Raw genomic sequence first — 27,194 nt, 5'->3', positions numbered from 1 at the left:
ACTCGGGCACGGTTCGCATGAAGTGTGAGCGCTAACCATGCTGAAGCACGGAACAGTAAGTTCAAAAGTTCTGGGGCAGTGGTGGCCTAGCAGAAGCGGCCCCGTAATCAGAAGGTTGCCGGTTTGAATCCCGATCCGCCAAGGTGCCACTGAGCAAAGCACCGTCCCCACACACTGCTCCCCGGGCGCCTGTCATGGCTGCCCACTGCTCACTCAGGTTGATGGGTTAAATGCAGAGGACAAATTTCACTGTGTGCTGCTGTGTATCACATGTGACAATCACTTTCTACTTTCAGTACGCATGATGGCACATTTTTGCGATGTTCCAAAACCAACATGGTGGGGAAAGGGTCACTTTGGTCTACGGCAGAGGTGCAATGTTTGTTGGAAATTTGGGCAGATGAGAGCATACAAGAACAGCTGGTCATAGCTGTTCCGACATATTATCTTCTTCATCGTGGATACCAAAGAACCACCGAGCAGTGCTGAGACAAGGTTAAAAAAAACTGCGGGCACAGTATATAAAGGTATGGGATGCCCTCCGTAAATCTGGCAGCTCTGCAGATGAAAAAGATCAATTCCAATGGTATGGCGCTGTCGACGGCATTATCCTGAAGCCCCTCCCACCACAGTGATGTAAGCGTGCTCCGGCACGATTGGCAACCGTGCCTAGTGTGAGTACACCCTAACTTGAGATGGTCAAGAGAACCCAAGAGTGTGAAATGCTGCAAAATCTCCAACTTTAAAGAGCCACAAATACTTATTTTTTTGCATTGTTTGCTATATATTTTTGTTACATAACCTCACGTGTTAGTTCGTAGTCCGGGTGTCTTTGTTCTATGTGTGCATCCAAACTTTTGATGGGTAGTGTATATGAAGACATAGCATGTCAGTTTAAGCAGTAAAGCAAACAAGAACACACTCAAGCACTACCACGAGACATAAAAATTATTATTCTACTGGTTTCAAATAATTTTATTTCGACTCCTCTGGGTGCCTGCTAGCATCCCACTGACTGTTCATCTTGCATAAAGTGGCCAAGGTCACCACAGAGTACGGACAATTTCTCCACATCACCATAACAGTCTTTAAAAACATACATAACATGGATTTCCACATCAATACAGTCAAAATGTGCAACTAATGACGTGAGTAACAGGAATCACAGAGAAGCAGCTCGTTGGAGAACTTCTGTCCGAACTACCATCAGAGTTGATGAAACCAGTCTGATAATCCTTCACAAGACAGGTCTGTTATAGCCTGTGGATAGTCAACGACACATAAATTAAAATAAATAAAATTGGGGGGGAATCATTCCAGCAAACAAATCAACAGTGGTTTGACTGTACAATCATTTTTTCCGATTTTCTCTCACCTCCATTTATGTGCCTACAGTTCACAAATCTCCCCTTGTTATTTCATTTCAAAATTTAAAAGCATAAAATCACTGGTGCAAAAAGTCATTTGGAGCTATGAAGCAAGGAGCGATAATGCTTGTGAATAGCGAAATATGGCAGACAAAGCAACTAAGAAAATGCATTCAAAGAACAATGCATAACAGTAATACCATCCGACAGTGACTGTCACAAAATGTAGAAATCCTGAGATATTTCTAAGTTCCAGTGGTAAACTATCACCTACACCCCCACAGTCCTTCTTATATTACTTAAAATATTTAAAATGTAAAATGCTGTAATTTTACAAGGCTTGGCAAAGTCATGTTAATCCCAAAACAAGAGTGCCCAAGTTGTCAACGTTAGCTGAAGTTGTCCACACGTCCAGTAGTGTGCTCTGCAGTAGTTAAGGGCTTATTAAGGCAAGGCGAGGGTGTGGAAGATCAGAGTGGCTCAGTAGTAAGTTGGTGCTCTGGGCCAATATCATCTGGGGCTTTTGTTGTCGAAGAGCTGCAGGTCCAGCCGGACCCGCACCTCTCCCGTCGGAACCTCATGCAGCAGCAAGCGTTTCATTGTCAGGCCCTTCAGCTCGTGCTCCTTTTTAATGGTGGCCACAGGCAGCTCTGCACGGCCTAAGAAGTCTACAGTGAGCAAGAAAAACCAAAAAAATGATACAATTATGACGTTTGCAGGAAATGTTACGACATTAACCTCAAATTAGCAGTTGATGTTGGTTAGTAAAAACAGACCATCAGGAGTGAACTGCTCTCGCTCAAAAATGGTGATGCACAGCACATCCTGATACACGTCCCTGATGTGGAACTGACAGTTGAAGTTCCATTTGGGGTTGGTGGAGTCATTGAGCGCTCTAGATGTGTAGCACTGTGCACCTATGGTCACCTCGCAGTAAGGGTTACTCTTTCCTGTGGAAACACGATAAATGGACAGAGATTACACATTATTGCAGAAGCAATGCAGAGAAGACAAAGTGGATGGTCGGAGGTAGAAAGGTCATACCATTGGGCTTTGAAGATCTGAGTTCAGTAGCTTCAACAATGGTGACGAGCAGGCGACCTATGCCAGTGGCCTTCATAGATCGAGCTGAAGAACAGTGTTAGAAATGAATACATCAGTGCATGCAGCATCCGGTACTACCAAGGAAGGTAGTAACCTAGCGGGTAACACTCGCCTATGAACCAGAAGAACACAAAATCACGTGTTCAAACCCCTCTTACTACCATGGTATCCCTGAGCAAGACACTTAACCCTGAGTTGCTCTGGATAAGGGCGTCTGATAAATGCCATAAATGTAAGGGAAGTTGAAACACATTTACCCTGATAAGCCTTCTCCCTCTTCTTCTTGTCCGTCTCAATGAACTCTTCAGATGCGGATTTTATTTTTTGGACCCAAGCAGTTCTTTTTAAGAGAGGAATGCAAAACATGATTGATTTGAACAGTCACGGCCCCATCATTTGCCCCCAAAATAGTGAAAACTATACGCAACAGCTTTCCCGTCAATTCATATTTATACGATGAAACCCACCTTTCATTGATGTTCTCAGTCTTAAGCGTGTAAACTCGGTCTATGTGGGAGATGTGGAACACAGGCTCGTCACCAGAGGGGTCGGAGGCCAGCTTAACCAGGACCTCGTTCAAAAATACTGGCTGCCAAAAACATTACAATCGTAACAGTGAATATCATCCCAAACATCTAAGCAGAATTTACATTCCAATTATGTAAATATTTTTTTGATGAGGACAATATCTATATTCTATATCAGTTAAACATAGTATTTTCCAAAACCACATCCCCACACCAGTACCGTAGTGATAGACCATGAAGAGCCTCACCGCCTTGTATATCTTGAACTGAGTGTGGGACTTGGTACTGAACAACTTCTCTTGCCCCGAGGAGGTGAACTGCTTGGCAGCATGGGTCAGGAGCAGGAAGTCGTTGAATAAGAAGGCATAAAGTTCCTTGTTGCTCTTTGTCTTGTACACTTTCCCACTGTGCAAAAGCTTACGAGGACCCAAGCAGTTGGTCAACGAGTTGAACACCAGGTTCTAAAGGCAACACGGATATCATGAATGTCAGCAAATGAAAGTAGTTTGCAATGTGGGGTCGAACATGTCCCCATTTGCACCAACTGCTCCTACCTCTGTGACTCCCTCAAGCTGTACGTGATTCTGGATCCATTCCAGTCGGTCCGAGTTTTCCTTTTCCCTCACGCCCTCGTTCACCTGGGAGCACAGCTCCTCTGCCTTCTCCAGGGCCTCCAGCAGCTGTGTGTAGTCAGTGTGGGTATCCGGGGTGTTCTCCAAGATCTGGAGCGAGCACGACGACACACAAACACAGAATTTAAGGTATTTAAGGTATAACTTAATACGGTTTGGTTCGGTCTGAACCAAAAGACAGCAATGGCCTTACATTTTTGATATGTAGAGGGTACCGAGTGATCCTCTGCATAGGCTTCAGCAGAAAACTGGAGAGGGGCATCCCTTTACAGCGATAGTCTGTGGCGATTTTCTGTTGGGGAAAATTCACACAAATGCAGTGAAGCACCAATAAGGTAAGTGAAGCCAGGTATAGCTGTGCTCTTGGGGGCTGCACCTTCAGGAAGTTCTTGAAATCGGGGTCCTCATCGGTTCTGAGCTGAAGCCGGGCGGCACCGTTGAGCTGGCAGCTGCAGAAACGAATATAAGCCTGCATGTGGGACAGCTCCGATGCCAGGATGTCACCAACCATCTGCACTGGCATGTTATCCCCACCCATCTTCTTCCTCACACGCAGGGCTCTTCAACATACAGGCAAACACACACAAAACGTTTTAACTTTTGCCCTAAGGGAATAATGGGAACAGGACAGTACAGTGTACTGCGCCAAATGCTTTCTGAACACCACAGATTTAGAATACCCACTTCAGCAGCTTGTTGTTGGACGCTATTAGGTCCCACCAGTTGACAAATATCATTGCCATCTCTTGTTCAGTCAGACGGCCGGACTCAGACATGGGCTTATGGAAGACCTGCACAAAAGGGCCAATTAAATCAGCACAACGTAAAATCAACATTCACTTCTAAAATAATTACACCATTACTATGATAGAGTGGTGAAATACACTCATGGATGAAAGTAGGCTGGGGAATTGTGGAAAATTTACATTCAAAACCAGTTGCTTCAGATGTTCTAAACACACGTTAGGTCATCGGAATCAATGTTCTGAAAAGTCAGTGCTGGATTGCACTACTTTCACCCCTGAGTACCAGTATACTTAAACTTATTCTTAAATCAGACATGGCTTAATGCATTTCATGAGCTTCATTAAAATTTTTCCCAAACCAATATGCCAGGCTTCGCTGTCCTGTGCCTGGATGTGTTCCGTTACCTCCAGTACCAGCTGCAGATCATCCACATACTTCTCCTCTGTCTCCATGAGCTCATGAATGTAGCCCTGCCGCTTCCTCTCCTGAGGACTCAGGCTGTCCAAACTGTTCAGGTCGGCACACCCTACAGAGACACAGCAGCTGCAGTCACCTAATCCAGCTGTTCCCGCACAACAAATTCACTCAAAAAGAGAGCAACACAACCACCTACAGACATACACACAGCACAAGTCGGGGAGACCACCAGGCACATGGAGACCCCCTGCTTCTGGAGTAGAGCAGAGAGCTGTGGGTCTTTAGACATGCACACACTGGAGAAGAAGGGACAGATCTCACCAAGGGCACAGGAGAAAAGGCGCAGCGGTGGAATCTTACCTAGAGGAGAACCCCCATTTTCACAGTCCTGCCGACCCTCTGAGAAACCGGAGGTTTCTTTAGAGCCGATTTCATCCTCCTCATCCCAAAGTCTTAAAAAATGCAGTTTGTTCCCTCTGTGCAAACTCATTCTCCCTTCTCCGCACCTACCCGACCTCGCCTCGCTCTTGATGATGTCTCCCAGAATGCACTACATGTGCACCACACTTGCGGAAAGGAAATCTGTTTGTACCAAAATACTAGGGTGTGCTGATAGGAATGGAGACTGAACACATGTCTGGAAGGATAAATACAGATTCCCCTCTTAATTCCAGTCTTCCCAGTCTACTGTGTGTACATGAAACACAGCGGTAACAGCGCTGTTCGTCCAACTAAAGGCACTGCAGTGCACGATTTGACAATTTCAAAACCATTGCAAGGATTACAACAGGAGCTGATCACAGGGATGACAGACACTGCTGCACTTTTTATTTCAAAAATCCTTTAATGTCTAATTGATCACATATAGAAAAATAAATCAAACAAATCCAAGACCCATATTGTTCCATTAAGTGCCGTTAGGACCACACACACACCATACTTTTGCATAGAATTTTACATAAAAGGCCAATCATGCACAGAAATTGCGCTGACATGTAGCAAATATTTCCCCTCCAAAATAAGGCATAAAGTAAAGGGGATAGCAGCATTTTAGAACAACTTATACTGTAAGACTATTGCACACATTTCTGACATTTGTTATGGGTAAAATATACATTTTAAGTAATGACCCTGCTTAAAGCCACTGCAAAACTCTATATATGGCTTTAAAAAGCTAAAATAATATGTAAACAATATAATGACACCACTGTTTTAATACATGTTTCAAATGAATAATCAAAATCTGAAAGTGCCTGAGTAAAATTCTAAATAAAATTTCTGTGTGCCATTTAATGACTTGCACATTTTTCAGATTGTTGTGCTTCTTACAGTTTTTATAGAATCATGTTTCGGAGTTACTTTCAATCTGACTGATCACTGAGGCAGCTTTAACTTGTGGGAATACACAAGTCGGCAGATCTCACCAACGAATCTGCTGAAAGATAGTGGGTTTTGTGTGAGTTTCCACCATTTACACGCTGAGCACAACAAAGCCAGAGGCAGAGAAGTGGTATGCACTGCAGACAAAGGGAATGTCACAGAAACACCCACTATCTCTCGATTTAAATACTAATCTAAAAATATAAATCTCGATCAAAAGCAGCCAGTCTTGGCGGCGGTGGGGTTGTGTTTAGTACATTCAACGTAAAGAAATGCCACATTAACACAGTGAAAGCCAGGACGGACAGGGTTAGTAAAGGAGTCGCCCTCGGCAGCCTCTTGCCCAAAGAGAGCATGAAATGGAGCTCTGAGAGATGCTGAGAGAGGGAGGATGAGGAAGAAGCAGCAGCGCTACCACCCTGGAGAAGAAACATGAGTGGAAGAGGAGCAGAAAGAAAAGGGGAAAATTTCAGTACAAAATTCAGGTTGAAGCAGAACAGATGGAAAGGACGGGTGGACAGAAAAAAAAAACAAAGACAATGATGGCTGTTAATAAAGGTGGGCTTCAAATGATTTTAAATGGCCAACAAAAATGTTCAAAACTAAGCATAGTGTGTTTAGCTATTTTGCAACAATAAATTGATCGAGGAAATTATACTTCATATACATAACCATGTGTTGACAAAGTATAATATGACCCTATCACCAAACATACATTCATGACAACCCCTGCAAAGGTAATTTTAGCCATACATATGTTACAATAGAACCAGATTAGGAGAAATTTGCTAAAAACTGTCACACCACGCACAAGATATTATTAAGATATAAAAAGAAAAAAAAATGGTGTTAATTGGAGCCATGTAAAATATTTGGAACATTGTATTCATCACTGATGAAGTAGAATGTTCTACAGAATTCTTCCAGCCACAAGGACAATGGATGGTCAGACAGCTCTACTTACATTGCTGACTGGGGTCCATATCTGCTGTGGTCATTTGGATGTAGTTGGTGGGGAACAGGCCGGTGATGCCATTGAGTTCTCCTCGCCACCAATCGGAACTACTCTTGTCCAGAACACTGATGAGCTGGCCTTTGGAGAAGCTGAGCTCATCCTGGTTGGCCGCTGTGTAGTCATACATGGCAATGACCTGGCAGACTGGGGATGGGAGAAAAGGAGACGTCGTGACACCTTGTGCAGGCAGCAGAAATTCTGGCATCAACAAACAGGATGTCACCTTGGATAAATGCCCAAGCTGATATTACCTGTGGCAGGTGCTGGGGTTGACTTCCCGCTGTTGGAACCCAACAGCTTGACATGATTTGCAGGGAAGATGCCCTTCTGACGCTTTTTACCCCTTGCCTACATTCCAGAAAAGCAAACAAACCAATAAAGGAACTCCGTACAACATTTAATGCGACTACATTTTGCTTAGTTGCATTTCACAAGGCATTGGTTCACAGTTCAGCAGTTAATGCTGTGCCACTAACCTGCAGCTCTCCCGTCCACCAGCCTGAAGGGCCTTTGGAGAGGATGACGATGAGCTGACCTGGTGCCAAGCTCAGCTGGTCTGCTGCTGTGGCTGTATATGCTGTTGTTACTTGGGCGATCTCTGAAGGAAGTGAAAAATCACCGTGAGACATATTCAACTTAAAACAGAAAGCAAATGTAAGGTAGCAAAATAAAAGTTATTCCTAAAATAGTTTGCATGTACCTGGCTTCTTAGACGTTCCAGACTTTGTCTGTTTAAAGAAAAATACATAAAGAACCTTATAAAGAACAGACCAGTTTTAAAACATCTGTACTATAATATGTATAGAGTGGAGAACATCGTTTACTTCTGCCTCCTTGGGCTTGACGTAGTTGAAGGGGAACAGTCCGTATCTGTCTCCAATGCAGCCTTTCCACCACTCCCCCTCCTTTTCTGTCACCACAATGGTGTCCCCTTCGCTGAACGTCAGATCCCCAGGCTCAGGGCTCTCATATCTGTACAGCGCCACATACTCTGATTGGGAAAAACCATATGAAAAACCATGGAACCATGGAAAATGTCACTAGGGACATTTTTAAATACTGTTACAATGAATACTGATGTAAAAAAGAATAATAATAATCAAATGTTTAAATCAGATTAATACATTTGTGTTCTGTCCTATTTATTAATCTGCCTTCTATTTACAGTGGTCTGGAAAAATTGCTTTTTGTTTGCATGCTCACAATCAGTCACAGAATGAAACACTAAATTTAAAAAAGCTTTTGCATTGAAGAGTAAATTTCATTAAGATGACAAATACAAGTGATACTAGTTGTCTCCTCCACTTTCCAGCCTGTTCCTTCATTGAGCTGAGAAGATTTTGATCAGTGACTGGGCTTCCAATTGTGTAGTCGGATTTACTTTATTAAGGAAAAAATGTTTATACATATAGATGATGCCGGGAGCATTTTCAGATTAGCTTGGCTAATCTCAGATTCAAGATGCAATTGCAATTTTAATGCAGACATGAGCCAAAATCAATATTGCAGACATGCACACAGTTCAGCAGTTTTCAGCTGCCAAGAACGAGGAAGGATTCAGTTCAAATAACAAAAGGAAACCAATAAGTAATAATCCGTGCTATTAAACAAGAACTGTATTATCAACTGTTTTAAACATGAAAAATCTTCTACTTGATTACAATACTACTCTAAATAAATTATCTATGGCTGTTTTTTCACACCTACCCTCTTGTTGCGTCTCATCTGTGGCATCAGTGCAATCAGCTGACCTGTCGTCAAAGCAAAAAGAAAATTTTTAAAAATTACACACTCCATCTCCATCCATCTAATGAAACTGGCAATGGAAAACTTTAATGAAGGGTGGTTTGTAAAGTATTCAACCCTCTCTGGCATTTTCTTAGATTCCCTGGCCACGTGACTGAATTCCTAAATTCCTTATAAGAACACCTGGGTTATCTCCTAAATCCAGATTTACAGTACACAGACAGGCACTAACTCAACAAATATGTTCAAGGTTACAGGTTTCTAAACCAAAGGTGTCTGTTTAGGCGCTTACTCTGCCTGCATGTCGCTGGCACTCAACACGGTGACGTAAGATTTAGGGAACCAGCCCTGCACTCCGTTCAGCTGGCCCAGCCACCAGCTCTCCTGCTGCTCCAGCACGGTGATCACGTCATCCTTGGAGAAGTTCAAGTGGTTGTCAGTCTTGGCCGTCCACGAGCACAGAGCACGGGCCTGAACATTCCCCACCACCTGAGGAGGAATTCCCTCACGTTTATTCACTTGGGGAGATCGAGCACAAAACGAAGACTGCGAAGCGGAAATACCTGTCCATGCTCTGCAGGGGTGGAGTTCAGAGCGTGAGTCGGGGTGAAGGCAGAGTTCTGGCTGGACACACCAGGCATGGCCAGGTCACTTGGTTTGCTATATGACATAAGAGCAAATGTTAAACCAGATGCCAAACCAGGGTTTCAAGGAAGTTCAGCAAACTGTCCAGCACAACATTTACATTTACAGCATTTATCAGACGCCCTTATCCAGAGCGTTTTACAATCAGTAGTGACAGGGACAGTCCCCCCCTGGAGCAACTTGGGGTTAAATGTCTTGGTCAGGGACTCAGTTGTAGTAAGTGGGATTTGAACCTGGCTCTTCTGGTTCATGGGCGAGTGTGTTACCCACTAGGCTACTACCACCCTCACCCACAAGGCACTCTCCACCTACCTGGAGGACACAGAGTTAGAGATCTGAGGTTTCAGGGCTATCTTGGGGGGAGGTACAGGTTTGGACTGTTTCTCCACGTAGCTCTCAGGGAACCAGCCCATCTTGCCCTGCCGGCTGCCGTACAGCCAGCCCTGCTCCCGCTCTATCGTCTCATCCACCTTACGGACCAAGTGAGAACATATTGAACGATGCACAGAAAAAGAGAAAGGGTGGGGGCGAGGAGGACGAAGCGACTGATTTACCTCAATCAGGTCGTCTGCTCCGAAGGAGAGCTCTTCGTCATTCCGGGCCGCAAATGGATACAGGGCCTTAAAAGTGGTGAGGGCAGCAGATTTCCTGTGCTCTGTCGCCCGAGGCTGTCGCCCGCCTGCCAAGCGAGACCAAAAGTGCCATCATTAAGCAGCTGCTTTACATCAGGATCAAGGACTTTAATGATTCATCAGCAGCTTAGTATTAATTACTGCTGAGGGTGTCAGTAGTCTGCAATCAGAACAAAAATTCAACATAGACTATACAGTGGAAGTACAAATTGTATACTGAATACTAACATTATTATATTTACCCATTATATTAGTGTCGCTTTTTTTAAAAACATAAATGTGCATGAGCCTGAAACAATTTTGTGAATATCTGATGACAATAAAAAAAGATTAGATTTTTTCCATGGATTCTTCATAACCACGTTAAAAGTCCCCTATCATAAAAATGAATGGTGTTGATGACGTTATTTCCGCAAATGCCCCCTCAACTTCTATAGGCCACTCCCCTCCTCGTCCCGCCTCTCTCCTCCTCATTAGCATTTAAAGCTACAGAATTGGCGCATCCTGGGGAAATGTCATTGTGTGACTGGATCAAAGTGACTGTAATTCTGCACCCAGGCCGGATTTTGGAAACAGACTTCAGATACAGTATTAGGGGACCACTAAACCTGATATAAAATATGAACAACTGGAAAGAAGTCACCTGGAAATTAATTAATCAAATTATTCAAGTTCATTAACTTCTTAATTTATGGTACACTACAGGAGGTTAATGTAAGTACTCATAAGTAGATATAAATAAATAACACAACGGAATGTGTCGTCTGCTTTTAACCAGCACCCTTGGTGAGCAGTGGGCAGCCATGACAGGCGCCCGGGGAGCAGTGTGTGGGGACGGTGCTTTGCTCAGTGGCACCTCAGTGGCACCTTGGCAGATCGGGATTTGAACCGGCAACCTTCTGATTACGGTGCCGCTTCCTTAACCGCTAGGCCACCACTGCCCCTGCCCCGTGTAAGTACTTCAACAGACACGAACTTTGACCTGTACCTTTTCTCTCCTCAAAACCACGGAGAAGAGCAACAAGTTTCTCCTGGATGTCTGACTTCCCAGTGTTCTGTGGCCTCTGTTTGGCAGCAGCCTCCTCTTCCTCCTCCTTCTTCCGCTTTTCTTCTTCCTCCTTCTTTCGCTCCTCCTCTTTTCTCCTCCTCTCCTCCTCCTCCAGTCGCTTTCTTTCCTCTGCGTCCCTGACTGCTGCTTCTTGGGCCCGCTGTCGCCGCCTTTCCTCCTCTTCCCTCTCCCTTCTTTTGTCCTCCTCCTCTTTCCTCCTCTTCTCCCCCTCCAGTCTTTTTCGCTCCTCCCGCCTCCTCTCCTCCTCCAATCGTCTCTCCTCCTGTCGTTGTCTCTCCTCCTCCCTTTTCTCCTCCTCGTTTCTTAACCGCTCCTCCTCTTGCCTTCTCCTCTCTTCCTCCAGTTTTCTCCTCTCCTCCTCCAGTTTCCTACGCTCCTCCTCCAGCTGTCGCCTCTCTTCCTCTCTCTTCTTCCGCTCCTCCTCTTCCTGCCTCCTTTTCTCCTTCTCCCTCCGCTCCTCCTCTTTTCTTCTCCTCTCCTCCTCCTCTTTTTCCCGGCGCTCCCTCTCCGCCTTCTCCTTGGCGGCCTGCAGGCGGGCCTGCTTCTCGCGCTCCTCCTGCTCCCTTTGCTCGGCGGCCCGCTCCTCCTGCAGCCTCCTCTGCTTCTCCTCCTCATCCCGGCGCAGCTTCTCCTGCCACTGCCGCTCCTTCTCCTCCTTCACGCGTCTGCAGGTGAAGATCAGGAATGGCTAAGAAACTTTTTTTTTTTTCACTATTCCTTCACATCTAACTGAAGAGATTTTTATTTCGTCTGACCTTTGCTCCTCTTCCTCCTCCTTCTTCTTCTTCTCCTGCAAGTCTTGCTTACGTCTCTTCAGCTCTTGGAGCTTGTCCTCTTTGATGCTGCGCAGCTTCTCCAGAGCGGTCTGCTGCTTCTTCTGGCTGTCTCTCAGATCCTGAGAAACGAGAAACCTTCACTCCACGTGCAATTACACGCTCTACACACTGATCACAATGTTATAGTGCTTGGGATGTAATGCAGTACGAAGGTACTGCATGCATGAACGGTAAATATTGCATACTAATTTAACTATCTAATTTAATAATAATAATCATAAATGTATTTATAAAGCACATTTTCAAAAACAGAAAGCTGTTCACCAACAATACACTGAATAAAACAATGGGTGAGGATAAAATTAATATCAAGATTTTTTAATTCACATACACTTATTTTACTGAAATTTTTTTTGAGGGGAAAAATTAGTTCACTGTCCATCATTAAAGGCCAAACAGAGATGAAATGGAGTGTTACTACACAGCAGAGAGGCAGGAAGGTAACCTTCATAAGGCGGAAGAGAGTGCTAAGGCAGCTGAGCAAAGAGAGAAGGCCCTGCAGCACACAGTCATCCACATCCCCCGACTGCACCGCCCATCAGGGAGAGACAGAGAGAACAGGACAGAGGCCTACAGCATGTTAATAGGGGCACAGGCGGGCTATCACTAGTGGTGATCTTCAACCCTGCTGTCATGCAAAGAGTGGAAAGTCAAGCAAAGGGAAGAGCACATTTCATAAACGTGGCACAGTACAACGAGCAAACATACTGCCTACTGTGGGATTCTTCAAATCAATCCCTCCATTCCAGATGAAAGAAGAAAAATTCATGATTTGAAGAACGCCATTGTATTCTTTTTTTCTTTGAATACTCCAGTACCTCCAGGATTTCACAATAAAGGCATAAAATAACAGATTTCACAGCTTTTTAAATGAATAAATGCACTGTTCTGTAACCTTGGCAACGAACATTTGTTATACTTGTGTTATACTAAATATTCTAGAAAACAATAAAAAATGCACATAAAAAATATATAAACACAAATTAAAAAAATAATTCTCAATCCATGTTAAAATTAAAGTTTTTTGTTCATTCACAAGAGACCATGCTTTGCACAATTTGGTCAAATTTGTGCAAAAGCTGCAGCGACTGCACAATATTGCTGCAATTAATACATGGTGAAAACCTGCAGGTACTGAATAGTGTTAGTTAAAAATCAATCTAGGAGCTACTGTCTTGTCGTAAGAACAGTAAAACTGGATAATTCTGGTTAATTGATTAATTATGGTGTGTGTAGTAAAACGTGTAATCTACATGACATCATGGCCAACTCACCATGATGTCATTTTTATACTGATCCATATCTGCCAATTTTGCTGCAGTCTCCTTCTCCAAGGCATCCAGCCTCTCCTTCAGTTTTCGGCAGGTAAGATCTTTCTCAGTCACGTTGTTTTGTAACGTTGTCATGGTAACATCTGTAGTTAAGAGTCGTGCAAATTTCAGTCATAACTGTATCACACACACATTACAATCTCGGCCAGGTTTCCAAATATTATTTCAGTCTGAATATACATTTAAAACGGGAGGTAAGAACCTGAAGGGGTGTCTTACTTGGCATATTGTTCAGGCTAACGTTGCGCAGCTTCTCGTGAAGTTTCTTCTGCTCCGCAGACAACTGAGAGAAAGTCCTCTGAAACTCCTGAGAGAAGATAATCCATCATGAAATCACTCTACACGATCTCACCATTATCAAGGTTTAAACAGAAATACCGTACCTCAAATGTGCTCTGTAGGGCGTTAATCTCCAGAATCTGACCATCCCTCATCTGGTTGATCTCATCCAGTTTGCTCTTTTGCACCAACTTCCTGCTCTGAGCATCCCGAAGACGATTGGAGATCTGTTTGTGCTTGTCACTCTGGGTTGAAGATAATATTGTCATTTTGGTTTTACTTCACTAATTGTCAATAGAAGCCTGCTGTGATCTTTCTGTACCCAGGTACATACTGCTTATGAACTACTAATCTAAATCTAATTCTCTCAGAAAGAATTTACGTTGGAGGACATCTAGAAGAGACACACAGAGGCACCCTGGGCTAATCATGAAATCCTTAGTAATGTCCATGTATATTACAAATTAAAAGTTCAAACATGCAATAAAAGTTCAAAAATGTAATAGAAATGCCAATAACTGTACACAAAACCTTTTCACAAAAATATAATCTAAAATATGATATAAAAATATAGGACCAAGAAACGAGGGAACAGCAAACATTCATAATGAGAATGTTGAGGTGAAGTCTTACCACGGCCTCCAGCTCCATCTCCAGGCCCCTCTTCCTGGCCCGGAGCTGGAGGACGTCCTCCTGCTCTTCCTCCTTCTTCCTCTGCAGCTCCTGCTTTTTCCTCTTCTCCCATTCTAGCATCCTCTGGCGCTCCATTTCTTTCTGAGCTGCCTGAGATGTACAATAAAAAAACATGAAGCTCACTTGCAAATATTAAAATCTTGTCTCATGCATTTGTTTTTATTTGGAAAAGGTTTTTCTACAATCTGTGACAAAACACACATCTTAAACAGCTGCAATTAAGGCTGGGATTAAAATAATATTGCAATATTTTTTCAGCTATATCACAATACATTTCTCAATGCCATGACATTTCCTGCATTTCACTATATAAGTGAAAAATGTTCTACCCTTTATTGCACAAAATGATGCCAATACAATGAATTTATATTCATTATCATCCGCCTCCATCTTTCATTAGAGGCCTTGAATCTTTTTGAAAGTCAAAAACAAATTACGAGCTGTCTGAAGAACAACCATGACAACCAGTCATTTACTGATATAGCTTGATAAGGATCCATGTCTGCTTCATGCAGACTCTCCACTGGCATTTCTCAGGAACCTCTCCTTTTCTCCCTCCACACTAGATGGCTTGGTAAGGTCATTTCCTCATATGGGTTATCCTACCACAGCTATGCGAATGACACACAACTCATGCTGCATCGAAAATGTCTGCATGTCTAACTGACATTTCATCTTGGCAGCCCACCATCTAAAACTCAATTCCACCAAAACCAAACTTATATGCATTCCAGCAGATTCTTCATCACATCAGGATCTTGCTATCTACCTGAACTACTCACAGATCTCTCCTTCTGCAACGACATGAAACCTTGGAGTAACTACAGACAACCAACTCACATCACCAATCTTTCCCACTCATGTAGATTCCTTCTCTACAACATCATAGGGTTCCGCCCTTATCTATCAACACAGATCACCCAGATATTCGTTCAGTCCCAAGTAATCTCACGGCTGGATTACTGTAACTCCCTTCTAGCAGGTCTAATGAATGCAATCCGGCCTCTACAACAAATTAAGTCCTACTTCTTTAGAAAGTACTTAGACTGACTTGTAACTTTCTTATAATCTGACTTATGTAAGAAAAACTACAACAGAGTGAAATAAAATGATTGTATTCATGGTTTGAGTCGTTGTGAGCCAGAACTAATTACTTCACTGATTGTAACATCTGACAAAACGCATAAATGTAAATGTAATTGTACTACATCGCACGTGGAACAAGCTGACAACTAATTACTTCACTAATTGTAACATGAAAGCACGTTGTAAGTTGCTCAGGATAAGAGGGCATCTGCCAAATGGCATAAATGTAAATGTAATCGAACTACATCGCATGTGAGTTTACAAGATATATCGCCGACCCTGAGCTGCAACCACTAATCTGGAAATGACTACGTAAAACATAAAATGTCCACATTGCTTTCATTCTCCTGTCAACAGAGGACGTAACTCACCTCCTTGCGTTCCTGCTCCCTCACTCGCTCCTCCTCTCGCTGCCTCTCCAGCTCACGCAAGCGTTCCATCCGCTCCTCCTCCTCCCTCTTCCTCTTCAGCTCCAGCTCACGCACCTCCCTCTCTCGCCGCTCCATCTCTTCCCGTGCTTTCTGCGCTCGCCGCTCCTCCTCGCGCCTCTGCTCCTCCAGCAGCGCCTGCCGCTTCTTCTCCAGAACGGCGTTCCCCTGTTCCAGGTTCAGCTTGAACTTATCTTCGAATGTCACTGTGAGGAACACGGGGAGAGGGGAGTCAGTACTACAGGCCACACTGTACTCCACAGTATATTTGAACAAATTAACTAATGTCATATAAAGGTTTTCTACCAACTCTATTTCACGTCTGTTCAAAACATTCTCAAATATGAACTACGACTTTCAAGAAATTATCATACCGGCCAAATATGAAACTGGTGTGAATCTGATCAAATAAAGAACACTATAAATTATTCAATCTGAGGACCTCACTAAACCATCCAATCGGTAGCAACAGGCGGGGTTTAGAAGAGCCACGCAGTGACAGAAGCGGCCAATCTGCCTGAACTTTGATTCTGCCTGAAGCGAGGCTCCACAGACCGGCAGGCCCATAGTTTGAGAAATGCAAATTAGCTATGTTTTGATTGGTGGATCGGTGTGAACAGGGCTTTGATTAATCAACAGTATGGCATGTGGAGTGGTGAGGATGCTAACGGTTGCTCTTGGGCTTCTGTGGCGGTTCAGCATCCATCTCGTCAGCTTGATCGCTGAAGAAGGAAGCCGTTGTTCCATTCAATGAGTCACCTACTTTCCCCCTTGAAAGAAAATGAGTGTGATTGAAAAATGTGATTAAATAAAACTGATCACTGATAAATATGATTCAGAACTGAAAGAGTCAACGACATGGGGGTTGAATGGTGGAGGAGGAATCACCTGAGGGATGGAGGAACCAGTTCTGGAGGTAGAATGAGGGGCAGGGGTTGCCCTGCCTTTGCCATCTCCACTAGGTGCATGGCCAAGATGAATTCCTCTGGTCTCAGCTTCCCGTCTTTATCAACATCTGCCAGGTTCCTAAAGAAAAATAATATTCAGGATTATTACTGGTTGGACTAAGGGGTTACAGCTTCTCAGCTAGTTTGTGGTCGGACACTCATGACATTTACTTACCAAATGTTGGCGAGCTGGGTCTGGGCAAGCATTGATGAGGCCAAGATATTCCTCACTTGAGGACCTGCGACAAACATGTTCAGCACATTACTGGTCCAAAACACTGGTGAAAACGCTCCTCGTTTGTTGACCTAAAAAACTTTCTAGAAAATTACTGTTCAGACAAACTATTACCTCCCAGCTAAGATGAAGTTAAAGCAATACCTGCACCAACCAAACAGGTCTAACTGGAAGGAGCCTGTATTGCTGAGATAAACAAAGACATCAGATCTGGACAGTGGAGTCACATTTAAATGTCCACCATCCACATGGTCCACACTCACATTCGTGAGCTTGTCATTTAAGAATGAATATTTACGTTTTATGGCATTTATCAGACACGCTTATCCAGAGCGACTTACAATCAGTAGTTACAGGGTCAGTCCTTCTGGAGACACTCATGGTTATGTGTCTTGCTCAGGGACTCAATGGTAGTAAGTGGGGTTTGAACCCGGACCTTTGGTTTGTTAGGCAAGTGTGTTAGCCACTAGGCTACCACCACCTGTTTATCTAGTCATTCAGGTGGAATGTGAAACCAGCGGCTGAAAGTGCCACATCATGGATACACCAAGCATCATGTGATCCTCCTACCTGCAAAATCTCAGTCTAGCGAGATTATTTATTGAGCAAACTGAAAGTTTTTTTTTTTTTACACAGAGAAAACAAGGCTATGATTTTAGAGCAGCAAACCTGATAATGTGATCAAAAATGATAATTCTAGTGTTGGGCAAATGAATGAAAATTTGTAATTAGGTACTTTCACTGAATTAGTGAAATCCTTCCGTTTCTGCAGATAATTAGTGAGAGTGAGTCGGAGAGCTACCTGAGAGGTAGCCAGTCATCTGTTTGTCCAGGCTATTGAACTGCTGTCTGTACTTGAGCCGGGAAGCCTGGGGCACGGCCCAGTCAGAGGGTCCCATCTTCGGAGAGATGCTGGCCAGAGATGTAGTGGAAGAGGAAGTGGAGCTGAAACGGACAACGAACGTGCCCATGGCACATGTCATTACTGAACATTACTGAATTAATAAGACAAAGTCACAGCAGGCTGCCTGTGTTTGCACTGTAAACTATACCTGCTTGAACCAAGGTCAAGTAAAGATGGGGTCTGGTTCACTGGAGTCATGGAGAAGCCCAGTGGGGTTGAGGAGAAGGTGTTAGATAGAGGTAGCGCTAAATAAAAACAGACACAAGTGAAGAGTTTTTATGCTACAACTATGCATTTGTTAACATTCTATACATACACATCATACACATATGATATTTAGATGTTTTAAGAAATAACAACATGCTTCCAAATAAAATAATTTTTATGTTCTCAGTCATTTAATAAAAGGCCGTGGCTTTATTTTTATCCACTGTAAATGAACATACTAATATATTTATTGTTTAGTACTATTCGCATATCAAAAACACTGGTACATTGTTTTTCATATGAACGGGAAATAATAAAAAATAATGTTAAAACATTGAAATGTTCCTGATCTCTACTTTATGCAAAATGCACTACTGATATCCAAAATGATACACGACTTAAACATGTAGAACGTTTTCATATAATCTCTTATCATCTCAAAACCCAATGCAGCTCGAACCGCATTCCTTGTGTCGCTTCGCTTACTGGTGGAGAGCGGCACAGCAGTCGGCTGGAGCATTGTCACTGGCCCATTAGGCAGGGCAGGCATGGTGATTGTGGGCATCAGAGGCGCCGATAAAGCCGTAGGTACCATGGGAGACATGGCCGTCATGGGACCCAGGGTATTTACTGATGTGGTCATTGGCATGGGAGTCAGCATGGGCATCATGGACAGGTTTGACAGGGACCCCATTCCTGTATAATAATAATAGTAAAATAAAAAGAAAAAATGTTTAAGTCAATATTGTTGCCTAATACCCATAAATTTTATATATATATATATATATATACACACACACACACACACACACACACACACACATATTTGTGTACTTTCCATGCCATTTGTTTTAGCAAAAATATGGGTAAAATTCACTTTCAAATTAATTATATAAGGTTGAGAACAACAGTTTATGTGGGGGGCACCAATAAGCATTTGTGTACATTTACTGATAATCATTAGGTAAAAATTATATTAACTCAAAAAAAGAAGACATTTTTCTAATGTGCCTGAAGGGTTTTAATACAGACAAAGAGTACCGGGTGTCTGCACTTCCTGTTATTGGGTGCGCCTCTAATCTGCCATCTGTTCTGCTCCACAGTCAGGTGCAGTGGCCGCATGCTACCCGCACTACAGAGAGCACTGCCCTATGCTTGTATTTAAAGGCCAAGTTCAGAGGTAAAAGCATGGCCAGATCAGACGCTGCTTTCTTATTAGTTCTCTCCCTAACAGCTTTTAGAGCCTAACAATACTGTTGGCTCAACAGTGCACATGCAAGAGCCAGTGAAAAGCTGCTGGAGTACCAAGATGAGATGAAGTAATGGTGGGCGCAGGCACCGGAGGCTGTTTCATGATAATGGGCAAAGCAGTGGGCAGGTTCTGTCCTTGCAGTTTGAGTTTGATCAGCTTCATGGCGATAGAGAACTCAAGCCGGTCCATCTTTCCGTCTTTGTTCATGTCCGCCAGCGCCCTGCACCACAAACCGGGGAGCGAGAGACAAAAAATGGGACAGGGAGTGGGGGAAATCATTAAACACTGAGGACATTCATTAATCACAGGAGGTGGCGTGGCCACTAGCCAAACTGGGCAGCTTATGAACAAGTAAAAAGCCCCCTCACCAGATATCAGCCAGCACTGGCGACGGCAGGCCGGACTGCAGGAAAAACTTGCGCGCCTGCTCCCCTAAAAAGCAATATGGGGAAAAGATAAGGTGTGACTGAGGACACTTCTCCTGGGCGGTGAGCTGCAACACTGCAGTCTGCAGCAGTGCCGTTACACTCCTCAGATACCAGAAAAGACTGGATGGTACCCACCCAGTGCAGAACACCCAGTGCAGAACACTGTGGTTCTGTCTTTTTACTGAAGCCCCCCCCACCCCACTTTTCTCACAATTGCCCAAATTTATAGCTTCTATTCAAGTCCAGGTTTGTGATTGACGTAATGTCTCCTAGGAAGAATGACGTAGCGGATATCTGAAAGAGCAATTTTTGATTTTTGTTGTGGATATCTGAAATGTTCATTTTGTCCAGGAAGAATTAAAATATGGATATCTTCAATACATATCCATTCCAGCTATTAAATGTTGGAACCGCTTGCCATAGCCGAGGAAGCCAGAGATAGTCGTGGTTTTACAAGTTAATAAACCGTTTATTATCTCTGGTGTCTTCGGTTTCAGTCTGGAAATATAAGAAAAATTTGTGATAAATAATCAATCTGAAAAGTTTTATCGTTCGATATGGGAAAGCTTATTGTGATCAGTTTTTCGCCGTATCGCCCAGCTCTTGTCCAGAGTGATTACTTTTGCATATCGGGTACTTTCACACTCATGCTGAACAAATAAGCTAAAAAGCCCTGCCAAGGATGAGGCACTGGGCAGATGAGATGAAGCGAGGGTACAGGCCTACCCGAGACGTAGCCCAGGGAGGGCGGAAGGGCGTCAAACTGCTTGTCATGCTTCTGCCGCTCCTCCGGAGTGATGGCCCAGATGCTGCGACCGCCTAAAAAAACAAAGTACACCAACTTAATACCCCAACAGCGATGGCTGGTCAACCGACTGCTTACTTCAGCACGCCTGCACTGTGGCACTCCATAGCACAATACTGATTCATCCGTTCAGCAATTCATCTCACAGTGCAGTTGTCCGTGATACCAAAGCACAATATCCAACAGATTTTTACAAAGAAATGTGCCATGTAATTGTTTTATCATTTCAACAAAAACTCCATACACAAATACTATAAATAAGGGTATAAATAAGCGTTATGAATCACTAAACAAGGTATGGCGTTACACTGCGCCACATCTATAGTTTTATAAAGCAGTAAAACACTGAAATGACAAATGCCAAACAGTAGACCAAGATAACGGAATTATAATGAGTTATAATTTCTGCAGATATCATTTCGGTACGCACTACGCAGCGTAGACTTTGGCCAAACGCCACGTCTCTGACCTCTGCCCCAACAATCCTGCCTTTTGACATGCATGAATTACAGCTTACTGGGCTCACTGAGGTTCAGCCCCATCAGCAGGCAGGCTGCTTACAAAACACAAAGACGAGAACGCTCTGAGCCCGAGCGATCAAATCCTGCAAACGTCGGAAATAAAATCAATCAATCAATCTAAAGGCCGATAAAGATTACTAACGACAAACGCCGCTACACAACCTTACAGTTACGTAACATGGGGGCAATGCCATTTTCCATTTCTGCTACTGGCCTGATCAACTTATTAATTTGAGAAACACTATTCAACCGCTGCTGGGTGTGAGCGGTTGAATGAGCAACATTACAGCACAAACCGGAGTACAGAATACATCCAGTAAGAGACAGCATGCGTAATAAAAAAAAAGGATAAAACGCTGCGCACAGAGCCCAGAACAAATCAATCGCGTTTCCCCCGCTCTCAGCTAAACGTCGCGAGCCGCACTGCTGCACCTCCGCCGGCCACCAAAACGGTGAGCAGGTCTCTCTCCCTCATGGTGGAAAAAAAAAAAAGAACACAGAGAGTTCTCGTCTACTTTCATCACCTCGTATTACACACACACACACACACACACACAAACAGCACAAAGATGTGCACTTACCATTCATGACTGCAGGTGGAATGGGGAGAGGGGGGCGGGGACACAGGGCGGTTAGTCCTGATCCACTCCTCAGCTGGCTAGCTCACGGTCATCTGTATAACACACACACACACACACACACAAAAAGAGAAACAAGCGCTCGTTAATAATGCAAGCGAGGCTCGGAGAGAAGAGGACGCCACCGACCACAAGCCCAGGAGGAGGAGGAGGAGGACGAGGAGGAGGAGGAGAGGGGAGGGAGGGAGAAGTTGAGGAAGAGGACACCGCTCCACTGAAATGCATCCTGTGTAGGAAACACCGGCATCAGCCAATGAGACGAGATAGCGTCTGGTTAAAAAGGCAAAAACATCTTCCTCCGAGACAAGGACCAATACTACGGTCTTTATAAACATTATCATCATCGTCGTCGTCATCACAACAACTATTCTTAATGTTAGTCGCTTCACCCAAGGTGCAACATCGGGCAAGCTCTATCTCTCCTGAGGCACTGTAACGTACCTCCCACTAGGGCTGTGCGATATAAGTTTAATGGGGTATTTAACTTGATAAGTAAATGAAAATGTTTTGCACAGGGCACCAAACAGGCCCCTGGTCGTATGCCCGCGCTGTCAGCACCCAGTCGGTACCACTTGCCCGTTCGATTCCGCGCCTGCGGTGGTACAGACTGGGCACAGACACGTGGGCTGCACTTTTAGTAAACCCGGAAGTGTGCAGTGACCAGGGCTTGTTTTATTTTATTCGTTGGGTCTCTGAACTCTAAATTTAAGGATTATTAGTCATTTTTAATGCCTTACTTTGTTGGAAAATTGAATTTAGGACTTTTTAAGGATCCGTGGATACCCTGCTGTGTGCTCTGTACCCTCGCCCAAAACGAATGGCTCGTGCTGCAAGTAAGCGTGGTTTCACTCAGGTGACACAACTGTCATTTTCGCGAGGAGAGAAATATATTGGTGTCAAATATATATATATATATATATATATATATATATATATATATATATAAAAAAATACTCACATATATATATTTGTTATATTGTAAGATTTGCTGTAAAAAGACATTCAAACTGCAGCATTCCAGTCACCCGTCCTACAACGTGCCTATGCCAGGGTGGAGCCCTGATACAAGGCACGGCCTAAAATGTACACACAACTGAAGCCTAGTTTTTATCTGCGAGAAGGTGAACATAAAGTCAGAGTTGTCGCCTTTTCTCTGCTCTCCTGATTCCTGACACACCTAACCAAACACTGCATGCTGTGTACTGCCTTGGAGCCGTCTCGGGGCTTCTTCAATGTCCAAGTACCAGGGAAATGTCTAGGCTAGCTAGCATGCATACAAATGTTTATTGAAAAACATATATAATCACATACACACACATATATATTTTTCTTTTTAAAAAAGTGATTGTGAATCACTGCACCACAGCACACAGCATTTAAACATCACCCTTAGTCAGCAGCCATGACAGGTGACCAGGGATCAGAGTGTGGGGACGACACCTAGATCAAGGGGACCTCAGTGGCACGTTGGTGGTTTGAGGTTTGAAGGCGCAACCCTTCGGTTACAAGTCCGCTTCCTTACTTGCTAGGGCCACCACTGGCCCCATCTCACTGTTCCTCAGCAATGTTATTCAGGCAGCATGTTGTAAAAAAAAAGCACTGAAAATGTATTATGCCATTTTTGTATATCTGTCAGGATTCCTCTTAGCCAATAAAAACGTAAGAACAACCAATATTGGTCCAAATACCATACCAGGCCTTCTGAAATATGAATTGGCTCATAATCCTGAACCATAAATCCTTTTTTTTTGTACTGATTCTACATTACAATATGTTTTCCATGTAATATTATATTGTGATATGAGACAAATTAATAATTAATTATTAAATAATTTGGTAATTCTCCAGATAAATAAAATTAAAAGCAATTCCTTGGAGGGGAGAGGGGTTAATACGTGGGTTGACTTACCACACGTCCTGACTAATGTTAATGATGTGTGAGCTCATTAGTAATGATCTTAAATAACAGGGTGACAGTATTTCACATTTTTCAATCAAATAGATAAAGGGATGTAGCACAATCGCATGATTTCAGTTTCATTAATTGACATTGCACATCTTGTGATTATTGCATATGGGAACATTGTGATGACGAAGCTAAAACAATATATTGTGCAGCCCTATTATTGACCCGGGTGGAGTTGCCATAGTAACACCAATGCTGACGATGCACGTGCTGCACGCTCGTACACTTAATACTTTAGCAGAAGAGACACACCTTCACAGCATTTGAGGGCCAAAGACGACTAGGAGGCCAGACTTACGCTAGTAAAAATACGAACATAATCCACGAGTGAATTGGAATGCAGCATACGTACACATATTATGAACTTTACTGTACAGAATTACTGTACAAATAAGTTAATACCACTATTGGTAATTATACATATATAATTATTACGGCACAAAACTAATTCTGGTTTCTCAGTAACATATTCAACATTGTATAATGCTGGTCATCCAATTGCACGTGGCAATCATAAGCGGCTGCGATATTTCAGGCACTTAAAAGTCCTCACCATCCATTCAGCAGGCGGCATTCACACCGTGGACGTAAAAAAAAAAAAAAAACGCCACCGTCAAAGACTATCACTGCTTTATGCACCGCTCCTCCACAGATAAACGCATCAGTCAGAGCCGGTCAGTTTTGGCCCGACCACCCCCCGCTCTTTAACAGCGGCCCGTATTCTCAGGAGCCCCCCCTCATCCCTATTCGTTGGCCACATTTGATGTTTTCAGAGCCATCTTGAGAAAGCAGCCATTGTATATTTAGACCGGCCAATATACACGAAGTGTCCAAATAGGGCACAAAAGGTCCTTATTCGCACCCACGGAAGCAGAGAAGCGAGCAGCTTTTTGGTAAACGCGGAGTAACCCCATAATAACACGTTCCGCAGGGAAAACAAGATAACACTGTCATTACGCATGCAACAGAAAGCCCTTAGTGAACAGGGTCTCCAGAACAGTGCGCAAAACAACACACCAGAGACGCACAGACGACTGTACCGGACGCGCCAGCAGGCTTTCATCATTTCTAGGCTGACGTGGGAACTGCCACTGGCAAATGTGGTTCCTTATGTCATCTCTGGGCGTGCCGCCCCTCCGCCCTGGGCTGTGGTGTGAGGGGGGTGTGCACCCGCGGTCTGACAGGTCAGCATGGATGCGCCGCAGGATGCGCCGCAGCGCGGCTGGAATCTAGAAACGAACATCGGGGCGTCACAAGGTCGCAGATTGAAACTTTTTAATAAGCTCACAGACAAAAAGAATGTCAATTAAATCCCTCCGCGGGTTGTGGAGCTCAGACAACTTCATACTAAAAGAGAGCAAGATGGGAGAGTGCAAATGCGGCACTGGAGGCTGATTAATGCCCCACCCCCCCTTGTGACCCTCAGCGGGTCCCACGGCATCCTATTTACTGGTGTTGCATAAACTGGGACTGAACCCTCAGTGACCTGACAAAAGGGCACCCAGACTACAACAACACCGGCGTCCGTGTAAAGCCTCGTCTGGACCTCCGCCAGCGCCCCGGGCCAGTAAAGTCCAATAGTAATAACCGACGGCGCAGTTCGGGTTCTATGCAAATCAGTGTGCAAAGCAGTAAATGAGAGCAAAGGGTGGAAACGAGGAATATAAAACATGTTTTCAGTGAGAATCTACCAATGCAAATGGTCATGAAAATAAAGTAAATGCGTTGAATGAGAAGGTGTGTCCAAACCTTTGGCCTGTATTGTACATATGTGTTATATATAGTAATATATTATTACGTAACATTTCACCTTGAAAGTCTGAGTGAAAGTTCCTGTTCATTCTTTAAAAAGCACCGACATCGATATTTGTGCGCGATACTGTTCGCATTTCCACGCGGCAGCGGCACCGACAGCAGCTGCTCCGCCGAGAGGTGCGGCGATCTGATATCGGGAGTGACACCGGGCCACATTCCCCACCTGTCCGCCCAACCGGCCCGACGGGTCCGGCGCAGGAATCTTTGTACTGACGCGTCGTCGCTAATCAGCCTGACGAGAAAAGACGCTGACAACTTCCAGAAGGTCACCAATAAGTTTTTGGTTTTTTTTTCTAAAAGAATGCGGACTGGTGTTGGACAGTCCGGGAATATTAATTTGGAGGGTAACGACAAAATTGTCCTGATGATGATGATGGTGGTGCTGGTGGTGGTGGTGGTTTCAGCACATGCACTCAAGTACCGAAAGCGAAGCCTCACTTACTTTCTCAGCACGGCGGATACGCGGAGACAACTGAGCGCCGGCCGCTGAAAAGTCCTCCGCGTCCCGCGTCGGCGTCCACGAGTGTCCCGGCGGGCGAGCTTCGGTGCGCTCCGAGTTTGAAAAAATAGGAAAATAATGTGAAATAAAAAAAAAACAACAAAACGTAGCTGGCCTAGAGGCGGCGGCCCTGCGGATGTACCTGTTGCCGAGAGTTGTCACAAAAACAACATGGCTGACGAGTCGGCGGTGTGCGGCCGCGGAGCGATACGCGGAGTGGGCGTGGCCTCGGGTGGGCGGTGCCTATGATGGGCACCGCCCTCTCCGCGTCTCCCTTCATTTCTGTTCCTGTGACCATTCTGCGATGGTCGCGCTGCGTAAATTGAAAGGTAATTATTGGGTTTCCTAACACTGCATTTGCTTTGAATGCTCATTGGCCCGCACTGCCGCAAGGTAGCAGGTCCAGGTTTCACGGACGGCCGGGCATTTAAATGCGGATTGCTTAGGGCGATGCAGCACGTACACAAACAAACAGCAAATAAAAGTAAATAAAACCAGCACCTACCATGGCTTAGACTTAAACAGGGTATTCAGCAAATCGAGGACAACATGAGTTAGATTCATATGGTTATTACAATGTTGCTGTTGTAAAAATAGAAGTATAAAAACTACATAAAGCACTGTATTAAAAACCACTTCAATCTGATGTCACAATAGAGGTTAGCAGGATGAACAGTTTCTAATTTATTAACACCAGTAGATTACTATTGCAGTTACATGTAAATTGTGTATGTAAAAAAAGGTGCCAATCTTACAGAAAACCCCAAAATACCAGTAAGGAAAAAGAACCCAGGGACACAGAAAAATAAAGAACCCAGAGATAGAGAAGCCATGAACCAAGCGACAGAGAGGTTGCTTGGTCCAGGAGAAAAAGGGAGGCAAAGGACCAGAAACTCTTGATGGAGAGGAAAAGGAAGTGCCCAGAGACTACAAGAGACTACTTCTCCCAGGAAGTTGCCACAGACCAGTCAGAATTTGTTATGTGTGCCCTGTCACGCCCTTGGTGTCTCCTGTCTGGGGCCGACAAAAGACAAAGCGGGGGA

At 44.1% G+C, this 27,194-nt stretch overlaps 1 protein-coding gene across 3 annotated transcripts; it reads right to left on the bottom strand.

The window, feature by feature from the left end:
- Positions 1-948: 948 nt before the first annotated feature.
- On the bottom strand, positions 949-26,329 carry itsn2b (intersectin 2b). 3 transcript variants are annotated; one of them, XM_028973801.1, is made up of 40 exons: positions 26,095-26,329; positions 21,815-21,906; positions 20,634-20,726; positions 19,848-19,911; positions 19,533-19,699; positions 18,714-18,923; positions 18,169-18,265; positions 17,919-18,061; positions 17,057-17,120; positions 16,823-16,960; positions 16,604-16,704; positions 15,878-16,140; positions 14,361-14,510; positions 13,832-13,972; positions 13,668-13,755; positions 13,392-13,531; positions 12,563-12,643; positions 12,037-12,176; positions 11,201-11,946; positions 10,135-10,259; positions 9,893-10,050; positions 9,499-9,595; positions 9,228-9,424; positions 8,897-8,940; positions 8,014-8,180; positions 7,890-7,917; positions 7,666-7,787; positions 7,441-7,537; positions 7,139-7,333; positions 4,782-4,903; positions 4,315-4,421; positions 4,007-4,190; positions 3,824-3,922; positions 3,553-3,720; positions 3,247-3,459; positions 2,939-3,060; positions 2,729-2,811; positions 2,412-2,495; positions 2,144-2,317; positions 949-2,035 (listed from the first exon to the last, which is right to left on the bottom strand). In XM_028973801.1, the coding sequence occupies exons 2-40, from the start codon at positions 21,819-21,821 to the stop codon at positions 1,878-1,880; spliced, it is 5,577 nt and encodes a 1,858-aa protein (XP_028829634.1). In that variant the 5' UTR covers positions 21,822-21,906; positions 26,095-26,329; the 3' UTR covers positions 949-1,877. The 3 variants fall into 3 exon arrangements, with proteins under 3 accessions (XP_028829634.1, XP_028829642.1, XP_028829650.1); XM_028973809.1 differs by lacking the exon at positions 26,095-26,329 and adding an exon at positions 24,855-24,884; XM_028973817.1 differs by lacking the exon at positions 12,563-12,643.
- Positions 26,330-27,194: the final 865 nt, after the last annotated feature.

The sequence above is a fragment of the Denticeps clupeoides genome, chromosome 1 (assembly GCF_900700375.1).
Source record: "Denticeps clupeoides chromosome 1, fDenClu1.1, whole genome shotgun sequence".
Lineage (NCBI taxonomy): Eukaryota > Metazoa > Chordata > Actinopteri > Clupeiformes > Denticipitidae > Denticeps > Denticeps clupeoides.
This window is presented reverse-complemented; position numbering and strand designations above follow the sequence as displayed.

Coding starts and splice junctions, on each gene's coding strand:
- itsn2b (XM_028973801.1), bottom strand. Junction 8,941..9,227: donor GCCAGCGACATGCAGGCAGA/GTAAGCGCCTAA, acceptor CTTTGACGACAG/GTCAGCTGATTGCACTGATG. Junction 3,721..3,823: donor ACCCTCTACATATCAAAAAT/GTAAGGCCATTG, acceptor TGCTCGCTCCAG/ATCTTGGAGAACACCCCGGA.